At 47.7% G+C, this 12,148-nt stretch overlaps 1 protein-coding gene across 1 annotated transcript in view; it reads right to left on the minus strand.

The window, feature by feature from the left end:
• The window catches only part of Naa25 (N-alpha-acetyltransferase 25, NatB auxiliary subunit), a 51,920-nt gene that overhangs the window by 6,180 nt on the left and 33,592 nt on the right, over positions 1–12,148 (minus strand). Inside the window, exons 16-22 of the mRNA XM_032886443.1 lie at positions 8,775–8,926; positions 7,931–8,056; positions 4,471–4,714; positions 3,935–4,058; positions 2,811–2,876; positions 1,395–1,492; positions 77–187 (exon numbers count right to left, since the gene is read on the minus strand). Of these exons, the coding sequence (XP_032742334.1) occupies positions 77–187; positions 1,395–1,492; positions 2,811–2,876; positions 3,935–4,058; positions 4,471–4,714; positions 7,931–8,056; positions 8,775–8,926 (921 nt within the window). The remainder of the gene's footprint in view (positions 1–76; positions 188–1,394; positions 1,493–2,810; positions 2,877–3,934; positions 4,059–4,470; positions 4,715–7,930; positions 8,057–8,774; positions 8,927–12,148) is intronic.

Below are 12,148 nucleotides of genomic sequence, written 5' to 3' on the forward strand. Positions count from 1 at the left end.
CAACATGCAGGAAAACAGCACAAGGAGAGGCAATCCCATCGTGCCAGGCTGTCTGTCACCTGTTCCTTGTTATTACCATGACGATGCTGGTTTCTTTTTTCTTCTTTTTCTTTTTCTGAATATTTAATTTGTATGGTCGCAAGACACTCTCACAGTAGCTGGACACCCAAAGGACGATAGAAATAGTCTGAAAGAGGAAATTTGCAAACTCGTCAGGATAAATTACACGAAGGCTTCTACATAGCAGCCAGAGACAAAGGTTAGACACTTCTTCCTTGGAAGGTATCCCTCATTCATCTGTCACGCGGTTTGTTGCTCCAACAGCATACACAGCTCATTATCCTTCCTTTTGGCTCTCACTCTGCTAGCCTCCATTTTACATCCCTTCCCTAAGGAAAAGAGCGGATCTGTGTGTTCCTTTGCTAAGTGCAAAGTTCACATGCCAGCATGTGGGACGCAAGGGTTCCTCACAGTGTTACTCTCCACAGAGCGGCCAGCGGCACACGTAACCTAGAGCATTCGATGGCTCCTGTTCCATTGTGGGAGTATGTGTGAGCTCAGTGACTCAACACCACGGGCTGGAGGGACAGAACACTCTCCAGTTAAGAGGGCTGGCCGCTCTTCTAAAAGACCTGGGTTCAGTGCCCAGCACCCACATGGCAGCTCTGGCCTCCTGCAGGTACTTGTATGCAAGGTACATGTGAACTCACACAGATACACAACATACACAGAAATCTAAAACAACAGAAAACTGGTTAAAAACAAGAGTTTTACTGCCAGGTTTGCTGGCATATGCCCATGACTCCTAGGAAGCCGAGGCAGAGTTCAGAGTTCAAGGCCAGTCTTGACTACATAGTAACATTTTCAAAAAAGCAAGATGGGAAGAAACTACATTGTATTTTTTTTTTTTAAAGATTTATTTATTTATTTTATGTACAGCATTCTGCCTGCATATGTGACTGCCGGCCAGAAGAGGGCACCAGATCTCATTACAGATGGTTGTGAGCCACCATGTGGTTGCTGGGAATTGAACTCATGACCTCTGGAAGAGCAGTCAGTGCTCTTAACCGCTGAGCCATCTCTCCAGACCACTACATTGTATTTTATCATCCCCCAGCCGCCTTGACCATACAAAAGGCTGGGCAATTAATAAACCAAATGCCATGCCCAAGGAGGAGGACAGAGTGGTGATCCAGCGAACCTCAGAGGAAGAATGACACTCAGAAGCTGTCCTTAAGCACAGCAGAGGAAACCAGTTTACAAAATGACAAAAATGGCATCTAGTGTCCTAAATAATCAGCAACAAGGGGTAATCAAGCTGCAGGTGTAAAGTCCACGCTGTGCTGTGAAGAAGAGTTAACAAAGCCAAGCCCTCAGGACGATGACGCACGCACCTCAACGAAGAAGACCAGATTCTCTAGGACTGCAGGCTGGGTCTTCACATTGCCGTCTTTAACTTCTAAGAGGTCACCCTTACATGTGCTGAAGACACCTGAGGGAAAGAGGGTTTTATGCTATTATTCTCTGTAAGTTTTGATGCTTTTAGAATGCAGAATCTGAAAATAAGTCACATAAAAACTTCATCCAAGTCGGGACTAGTAGCACTGGAAGTCAGAGGCATTATGAGTGCTCTAAGTTTGAGGCCAGCCTGGTCTACATACTAAGTTCCAAGCAGCCTAAAGCTACAAAATGAGACACTCTCTCAAAACAAAAACAACAACAACAACAACAAAAAACCCAAATAAATGAAAGCTACAGTGGGACAGGAGTGGAGCTATGCATCAATGCTTGCTAGCCTGCTCTAGGTCTCAGACCCATCCTCAGTACCACCAGAAAACAAAAACCAAAAGCTTCCCCTAAACAAGGAGTCAAGGCAGAGAATATAAAGTTAAAAGTCTTAACAACTAACGTGCTACAGGCTCCAAAATAAGAAAAGTAGTCTTAAAAATTATACCTGCTAGGGTCTGGCCATCAGCTAAGAGATCTGAAATACAGGTTATCATAAACTATAGACTGGGTGGTTTAGAAGACCTGTGCCACTATGACGGGAAATACTCAGGCCACCACTTGAGGAGAGCATCTGCACGGGGCTGGACGGGGCTGGAGAGATGGCCTGGTTAACAAATGAATGCTCAGGGCTGGATGGGGCTGGAGAGATGGCCTGGTTAACCAATGAATGCTGTGATTACCAGCAAACAGGTGAAATGAGGCAGAGCAGAGTCCCTGGGGCAACAGTAGACTCGTCAGATCAATAGGCTGTGGGTTCAGTGAGTGGCCTTGCCTCAGAGAAGAAGGTGGAGTGAGGTAAGAGTGACACTCACTCTCCAGCCTCTGCACATTGATGCCACCCTCCCATACACAACTCCCCCCACCCATCCACACCCACAGACTCACTCGCCCATGTCAACTGAGACTATTAACTTCACACTGTTGAGCGGCTGACCGACTGAGTCTATGTAAGTCTAAACCCACTGACATCCCTGCTTACACTGGTGTCCAGGTACTGCTGTCTAAGTTTAGCTTTCAGGCATAACGCTATCGCATGCCTGCAATCCCAGGGGAAAGAAGAAAGAGCAGCAAGCAAAACCATCCTGGGCTGCACAGGAAGTTTGAGTTAAGTCTGGAATATACACAAAGGCAATCTCAAACACAAAAAAACAACTACCCTTAACTTTAAACAGTAAAAAATAATTTTTAAATTAAAAAAACTGCTTATTATTTCTAATCCTTCCATAGGTTTATCTATTTTTATACACTGCGCTACTGTCAGACACGCAAGCACAATTCAGAAATCTATGCTAAACACTTACCTTTCAACAGTTCTAGTAAAGATGCAAGACTATTTTCTATCCGTTCCTGTATATCCACTGTACCCTCTAAAATTGAAAAAACAAGCAATCAACATTGGGTTGTTTCTTATTTTTTTAAAAGAGAAAGCAGCAAACTGGGCATGGTTGTAGATAGCTGTGATGCCAGCACCCAGGACACTAAGGCGCCAGACAGAGTTCAAGCCCAGCCCACAAGCTATGCTGAAAAGCCAGTGGGCTGGGAAAGCCACTTGTCACCATGCACGATTGACCTCGAGACTCAGTTGGTAAAAGGAGAAAACTGACTGCTCAGCTGTCCTGTGACCTCTCCATGAGCGCTATGGCACACACAGAGTATGTAGGCGGCACATAAATCACAAAGCTCACAGTAGCAGGCCTGGACAGACGTACAGCCCTCAGAGCACGAGGTCAACTCCCCGCACACATTCAGGATGCTCAAGCCTATATCTCCAACTCCAACAGAGCTGAAAACTGTGATCTCCACAGGCACCTGCCCTCCCTGCACACCCTGACAGGCACGCACGCACACACACACACACACACACACGCACGCACACACACACGCGCACGCACGCACGCACAAAGTTGGTGCTGGAGAGATGGCTCACAGTTACGACTGAGCATTGGTGCTCTGGTAGAAGAGCAGGTTCACTTCCTAGTGCCCTCATGGTGACTCACAGCTGTAACCTCTTCTGGCCCGGATATGCACATTATGCATAGAAACACACACAGGCAAAGCACCCATACACAAAATAAAATAAATAAAGGAGCGACACTAAACTTAATACCAACAAGCAAGTCAGGAAAGGGTCCTTTGCCTGAGATGGAAATATTTAGACCCATATTGAAAGACACAGAGGCAGAAAGGCAGAAGTGCAAATGGAGGAGGGACAGTGGCTGCTGCTCTGGACAAGGACTGTCGCAGGCTCCCTAGCAGGGTTTGCTAGTTATGCTGCATTTATTGCAGATCCATCAGCATGGTGGGACTGGGGATGGGGCTCAGCATGTGGGTATGTCTGGTTCCCCATAAGTTTACGGTTTTAGTATTTATGGCACTAAGTTATTAATGAGAAAGGTCCAGCAAGCACGGGCCTGTGCATCCTTACCTAAGCCACTGGTGTCGAGCTCGTATACATCACTGACAAGATGAAAGGAGTGGACCTGGCACTGACAGCAGCCGGAACTGAAGAACCTGCCCATCCTGGTGGGGACCGGCCCAAGGAAGGGGTACTGGAAAAGGAGAAAACCACATCCTTAACTCAAAAAGTATGGAAACAGGACTTGTAACTACTGGATAAAACCTAATAGAAGTTCATCCATGAGAAACCCAGGAACTGACTCCCACAGTAACAAGGAAAAGGCCGTATGTATTAGTGGAGCATGGTGCTGTGTGCCTGTGGTCCCAACACTCAGGCAGGAGACTTCAAATTCAAGACCATCCAGAATTCCACACCAAGACCCCATCTCAGAGGGGAAAAAAGGAAAGAAAAAGCCCTCACAAAGCTATTTTGCTTTGCCTGACCAATGGGTTTAGATACAGCGATGCTCAAAACGGCCCAAGACTTTCCATTCCACTTTCTCTGTTAGGCCAACAGTTGGTGGGATAATCATTGCGCCTCCAACAGCAAATACTTATTGATACCTGAATTTCCTTCTCAATAAACCGCTTCCCCGTCTCCACGGCCACTTCTAGCTGTTGGAGGAGCAGACGGAGGATGTCAACCCGAGAGGACACGCCGTTCTCTGACATCTTCTCTGAGTTCTTTGGCTCCACGGGGTGGGTAAGACTTGGAAGGGCGCTGATCAGCCTCAATGTTAAGGAGCGAATTCTTAACCACATGGTCTCCTCCTCCAGGGAGAGCTTCTTATGCTCTTCAGAAACATTCCTTAAACAGAAAAATGCCCAGATCGTCCATTTTACCCAGCCTGCTACCTTCAAAGCTTTGAGCACTTGGTTTCCGGTCAGGACAATGCAGTGCAGTTCCTGCCTTCCCCTGGGGCTCAGTCTGGCATCTGATTAGCACCTGCCTCACAGGTTGTGCATGGCGGCCTTACCTACAGGTCACTTCCCCACAAGGAGTATCTGCTCTGAGGATTAAAACATGAATGATGGGGTTGGGGATTTAGCTCAGTGGTAGAGCGCTTGCCTAGGAAGTGCAAGGCCCTAGGTTGGGTCCCCAGCTCCAAAAAAAAGGAAAAAAAAAAAAAAAAAAAAAAAAACAAACATGAACGATACACAGAAGTTTAAATGCCAGACAAACAGGGTAGGGAGTAAAAGTGCCAAGTTACTCAAACCCTCAGGAGTCCACTGGCTCACAGACCCCTTCAGATTTCTCCATACACAATACACAAATGTGTGACTGCACTGGGGCTCAGCTCAATGGCACAGGACAAGCTCGATGGTATGCTATTTGTAAGGCGTGGGCTGAGTTCCAAGTAGCACCAAAACCCACAAATGTATAAACATACCCCAAATCCTAAGCTGGTGGCAACCATCTGTGAGGCACAGTCTCTCTTTACACCCGGCTGCCTCTCTTCCTGAGAGCTGGGATTAAAGGAATGGACGGCACTGGCAGAGCTGTACTGATTTTGAGCCGCATTTATTTAGTGATAGATAAATGCTGTAGCATGCTGCAGAAGGACCTGTTTGCAAGGTCAGCCTTCAGCTGAGGCCTGGCAGCTTGGACTCCAATCATTGCTTAAACTAGAGCAGCTCCTGTGCTGTGAGAGCTCATCATTAGTATATGGTGAATGTCTTTTCTTCAGGGAGCCTGGAACCTTGGTGTATGCTGCACAGGGTATGGCAATGAAGCGGCTGCTAAAAGCCTCGTGCACCGATTATCCAGTTGCCCTGAGCACAGACAGCACAAACTGCACTGTAACACCGTTCCTCCTGCCTGCTGCCTCCTGCTGCCTCTTGAATGGAGGGATGAGACATCAGAGCCCTAGACATTCCCTGTCCTTTCACATATGGCTGGGATGAGCCGTCGTGGTGCCGTATAGCAACTACACACTGGCTTGCAGATCTTTCTGCCAACTTACTTGGTGTAGTCTTGGCAACCTACAATCAGTGTGTTCAAAGCCTTCAGACACGGGTCTTGCATGTTTGTGCCCTAGCTTCCTCGTGCAGACACGCTAAATTATATGTTGCATTTTAAACTCCCCACTGAAAGGCTATACATTTCACACGTCACCTAAACACAAGGCAAAATGCCCACTCAGCCTTGCTGACCACAACCATTCATTCATCTCTGCGAGAAAAGAAGTCATGCTGTAGTTAGAGCCTCACCTAAGTAGCTCCTAGTTAACTGAGAATGTCAATACAGATGAAGCAATGAAAGGGCCTTTAATCTGTTCCTTTTCTTTCTGAGTTAGAGTCTCATGGCACACATAAAAGACCTTGAACTCCTGCTCCGTCTACATCTCTGCCTCCCACATACTGGACTCCAGCAGAGTGGCACAGGATCAGGCACCATGCGTGCCTCGTTAGAGTCTAGGAGATACCGTCTCAGCCTGTCCAGAACGCCTGTGGGCATGAGTCCTTGTACGTGTAGGTGTATGGGGTACACACATGGAGGCCTTCCCCACTAGGAAAGACACAAGAGCTGAACTCAGGTTAATGCAAACCCTGTTACCCATTGAGCTCTTGGCCCCTTCTGACCACTTTGCAGACTGTGCTTCTAACCTATGTGATCAGAGGCCGGCCACTCCACAGGACAGCAATCTGAACGAGCACGCTCGAGTGGGTGGGATAAGGAAGAGTGGAGGCGGCTTCCAGTGGCTGAGGAGCTGCTTCTCAAAGAATCACTGGAGGTTTGGTTCCTCTCTCACTAACACAGGGTCTCTTGTAGCATAGGCCTTGAACTTGCCGTGCAGCTGGGGATGACCTTGAACCCCTGATCCACTGCCTCTACTCTCACAAGTACTGGACCACAGGTGGCCATCGGCATGCCAGGTCTGAGAAAGGCTTTAGACCAAACTGTTGGTTACCAGCATACATGTAAACTGTTGGTTACCAGCATACATGTAAACTGTTGGTTACCAGCATACATGTAAACTGTTGGTTACCAGCATACATGTAAACTGGACCCAGAGATCTCAAGTCTCTAGAATGTCACAGTGAGCCTGGTTCTTAGCCAACTGCTCTGGAATTCTCTCAACGCTCAAAAGCACAGGTAGAAAGGTGCTGACAGGTCATGTGAGGGGGACGGGGAAGGCAGCAGTGAACAGACACTAAGGTACACTCATGACCTTTCTCTTGGGTCCTCCAGCCCCACTTACTCCCACCAGAGAGAAATGTGGTGTCTGAAGTTCCCATCTTCACCCTGGCCTCAGAGCCACAGGACCAGAGGGAGCAGTGAGCTCTAAAACATCCTCGGGAAACAGACCAAGCAGAGGCCTGGCTCGACTGCTTGTTGCAAAGTGGGCAAAAGGGCAGCACACGGCTTGTCTCTCGGTTCTGTCATGTCTGGGCTATTCATGTCTGTGTGTGGTTTAGAATAAGACATCAACTGAAAGTATTTTACCTTTTTTTTTTCTTCCTGAAACAAGGTCATATTATATAGCCCTGGCTGTTGTGACACTACAAGATGTAGACGGCCCTGGCCTCACAGAGTTCTGGCCTGCCTCTGCCTCCAGGCAAGAACAACCATACCTAGCTAATAAACACTTATCTTTTGGATTGCTCAAAAAATAATAAACATATACTTGTGTATACACACATATATTTGCCCACCACATATATTCTCTCACACACACTCACCCACATACACGCACCAATTTGTCAATTTGCCATAACCCTTTAGAAGCTAACGGAGATTAAAATCCTTTATATCTGCCAGCCTGAGATAATGTTAGGAAAAGCCAACATGTCTTACAATGTGTTACCTTTCTCTACAGTGCCTAAGGAACTGCATCATGTAGCCTTGTATCCACTTGGAGCTCATGCACGCCATGGACAGACCCAGTCTTAGCAGTCCTAGCAGATGGGATGTGCTGTGTACCTGGTCTCTGATTCCAACGGTGAACATGGGTATTTGTGTAAAAAGGAATCTTTCTTAAAAGGTTTGGATTCACCCCAACTGCTGCTGAGTTCCTCTTACCTGTCTTTTGGATCCCAGCTGAAGAAAACGTCCAAGTCTCTGTTGTCTCGCAAATCCTCCCATGGAACATCATCTTCCTCTGGCCTCAGGTTCATGGATTTGATGCTTTCTGCTAAGCTAGTTGATCTGTAATACAGAAGGTTTGCTTAGACTTGACGGCGAGGGAGGGATGGTGGGACAGAGTGAGGGGTTGGGGGAGACATGCAAGACTGTGTATGCCTAGAGGCCAGAGGTCTACATCAGGTATCCTCCTCTGTCTCTAGCTACCTTGTATTTCGAGACAGATTTGTCACTGAACCTGAACCTCACTGTGCGGCGAGGCTGGCAGGCCAGTGAGCCCCAGAGAGCCTCCTGCAGCACTGAGCCTCCTAGCACAGGACTGCAGCATGCACGGCAAAGCCTGATTGTTTTACATGGATGTTGGGGATCAGAACTCAGATCCTCATACTCACTACAGATGCTTTACCTATTGAGCTGTCTCCCCAGCCCTAAAGTTTTATTTTATAACAATATAGTCAGAAAAACATTGGCCAGGACTTTCTTCTAGAAAGAGAAAAAAGGATTTACTGTAGAAAACATGGTCTCATATGAGGGCAAGCGAAACCAAGATAAATTATGGCATCTCACTACCTAGCATGCAGACGCTAGCAGAATAGAGTGGGTAAGCACCTGGATGGTCCCCAGGGCAGACCGATTTTCTACTGAATCTGAACTCTCTATGACAGGGTCAAGGTTCTGAATCTCCCTATCTCCCTGTCCTCCTTTTTCCCTTAAGTCTGCTACTGACAGCCATGAACATCTGGTCTATCCACTCACTCCCCCGGTCTCTCCATCAGGTACTCACATGTTTGCTTCAAGTAGAAGGTCTAACAGCATCCGTTCAGTGCGCACTTGTGCAAAGTGGAGAGAATTATTCAGCCTGTTCCTAAAAGCGATAAACTCTGGGATCTTCTCAAATGCACCATATTTGTAAGCTTGAATAATGTATTCTGAGGTCTGAGAAGGAAAGACATCACTTTGGTATAAATAGTCCCCGAGTCAAGCAATGTAAGCAACACTTGCCAGCGAGCTAAACATTAAAACTAGAAGCAAGGCCGGCCTAGTCTCTGAAGATCTGGGCCACACAGCGCGGCCCCAGCCATGGAGAACATTCCCTTTCTTTCCCTCGTGGAGTAGCAGAGTCAGCGTCTCCTTTACTATACAGCTAGCTCTGAGGCTGCCGCCGCCCTCTCCAGCCTGGACTTAGCAGTCAGGTGTTCCATGACGGTTGGACCTAGAGGATCTATCACATCAGCCAAGACTCTGGCGAATGTCAGAGTCTGTTAGCTCTGCTTCTAAGATAAACTGTGTATGTTCCAAGATTCTAAAGATGCCATACTCGCACAGTCATACCCCACCCAAAATGAAAGCACTCTCCTTCAGAAAGACACTGCTCCCTGGTTGGTTCTCTCGGAATTCGGTACCAGACACAAGGTGATGAGCTTTTCAGCAGGACAGAAGACACCAAACAAGAGACACCCACAGGAATGTCATAGTGGACCCTGAGGAAGCCATCAAGAACCAAGTTTGCTGAGCACACAAACTGCTCAGTCGCCGTAGACAACCAAGTGAAGGGAGCGCTCCCACGTACGTGTACCCTAACTGCAGATTAAAATAATCAGATGAAACACTGCAGAGCAGAGCCAAGATAGAGAGAGCTACACGAAGTCCTGGACACAGAAGCAAATCTCAGGGAAGAACATTTCAGAGTGGGCCTAGGCCACCAGGATCAGAAGACAGATCACCTCTTTGGGCCAAGGGAAGTGTTTAGCTGAATGCTGATGTCTGCCCCAAAGACACTTTCTAAAAAAGCTAGTCTTTGCCTAGCCTTGGCTTGCTTGCTCTGCCCCCATTTCCACTATGCCTGAGTAATGTGCCCAGTAGAAAAATAGGCCAATAGTCAACAACGTACCCTCTGATACACAGCCTCGCAGGGTTCATTTCAGGCCGTGGGGCTGCACCACGGGCGCTAAGTCAACTGCATTCGATGCGGCTTTTAAACCCCCAGGGGACACCTCGGCCAGCTGTTTGCCTGCAGTATCTGGAGAGATTAAAGACGGACGGACACAAGAAAATTAAAAAGATTATGTGTGATCCTGAGGGTTTAGGACTGCCTGCCAGCTTAACTGAGGACACTGGCATGCCCCATCAAGAGGCCACACTTATCACAGACTTCTCTCCTATAGTCCCCAACTGAGAAGACACAGCGGGGCTAACAGTCAACCCTTGCAATGGAACATACAGCTTGAAAATATTTCCAACTAGCCAGGATGGAAACAAGCCTTGGGTGGTTCTCCAACAGGAGACCCAGCCTTCCCTCAGGTGGGGGCTCAGGGTCTGAGCTCCCATAGAACTTCACTTGAGAAAACAGACAGCAGCGCTTACATGAGAGCGGCAACCAGGAGAAAAGTATAATGTGAGCAAGCCAGGAGTGGCTGCAGTGTTTTGTGTCTCTCTGTCCCTGTGACAGCCCTCCTCAAATGCCACAGAACATACAGTGGCTCTGCAGAGCTAGCCAAGGGCCCAGGGAGCAGTAGCAGGAGGCTGAAAACATCCCTGCTGAGGTTTGGCACCTCATGGGACACAGGCAAACCAGACGCCATGTGCACTCTAAAGACTGCTGACCAGAGCATGCATCTACACCTACTCCCATGCTTCTGTGCCCCAGTGAGGCAGGTCAGACTCCACAAGAATCCCTGAAATGAACCCTGGGCGCTGTGAAAATGAGCAGAGCACATGGGTATCAGACCTTAAATTATGACCAATGTGAATACCTAAGGTAGAGACTTCAAAGAAAAATTTGAAAAATACCCTTATTTTTATTTATGCAATGTGTGGATCTCCTGGACCTGGAGTTACAAATGGTCCTGATCCACCCAACACAGACTCAGGCCCTCTGCAAACCCAGTAAGCTCTTAACCACTGCCCTGTGTCTCTGTCCCCTAAAAGGGAACTTTTAAAACTACCTGACTTTTGGCAGTGAGAAGACCTGACAGTGACACCTAACAAGACAGCAGAAGGACCATCCAAGGGTAACTTTCAAGCCCATAGCACAGAGCTACAACAGCAGACCGCCTATTTAAGAAGTGCTTTGTTAAAGAACTAATTAGGAAGTGAAATAAATTAGTAGCCCAAGGGAAAAGCGTTTGGGGACTCCCCAGAACAAAAGAAAGTTGGGAGAACTCTGCTTGGGCTTCACAGAGAGCTACACCACCAGGCGCAGGGCTCCTTTTCCTTACCACAGATCCAGGCATCATCACTGCCTCTGCTCCTCACAGAGGGTCTACGTGAGAATGGTTAAAGTAGCCCCACTTAAACTCAAGGAGGGAACTGTTATTCCCTGATTAATAAAATGGTAATTTATCAAGCTCAACATCATGTAGTTAGCAACAGTAGTGATTCCTGCCACAGTCAACTATTAGCAAAACACTGACCCCTCTGACACCAGGCAAGAAGACAGGGAGCACACAGGCTAGCCTCACCTACGTTGTAAGACCCTGCCTCAAATTTTAAGAGTCTTCAATACATAAAATGTCCTTAACCCCTTCCTTATGCAGAAAGAAGAGCTAAAGTAATGAAGGATGAGGAAACAGTTCTTTACACATTCCTGAATATGCTGTGTGGTCCCAGGTCTACCACTCGGCTGCTATTTACATTGGAAGCTTAGCCCAGCATCCAGGACACGGCTAGTCTCTTGGGGGAGCCAGCCCCTGTGAAGAACAGGCCTGCATAGACTCGGAGACCCTCTTCTCTCCCAGACACCACTCTCCGCAGGACAAGCTGATGGTATGGGCTGAGGCAGAGGCCAGCCTTCTCAAGGATCAAAGCTATCCTCTGCTACCGCACACTTCCAGCTCAGAACACACACGGCTCAGAAGTGCGTCTGCCCTGCTTCTATATTCTTTAACGCATCTCTCAAGAAGCACGTGGAAGATAGGGGTGACTTTAAAGGAAAGACCTCAAGAGTATTGGCCAAGATGAGTCCCAGATGGCCACTTCCTCACCAAGCTTGATGACACTGAAAGACCAGGAATAGGAAGCTACAGGCTAAACCGGGCATGGCCAAACTCTAGGAAGTGAGGCTTAGCCACACATAAGAACAGCAGCAGTGACCACTCTAACGACCGGCCTTCTCTGCTCCTGGACAGTTCTGCAAGACCATCAACAGAGACCATGTGG

The sequence above is a fragment of the Rattus rattus genome, chromosome 16 (genome assembly GCF_011064425.1).
Source record: "Rattus rattus isolate New Zealand chromosome 16, Rrattus_CSIRO_v1, whole genome shotgun sequence".
Classification (NCBI taxonomy): Eukaryota; Metazoa; Chordata; class Mammalia; order Rodentia; family Muridae; genus Rattus; species Rattus rattus.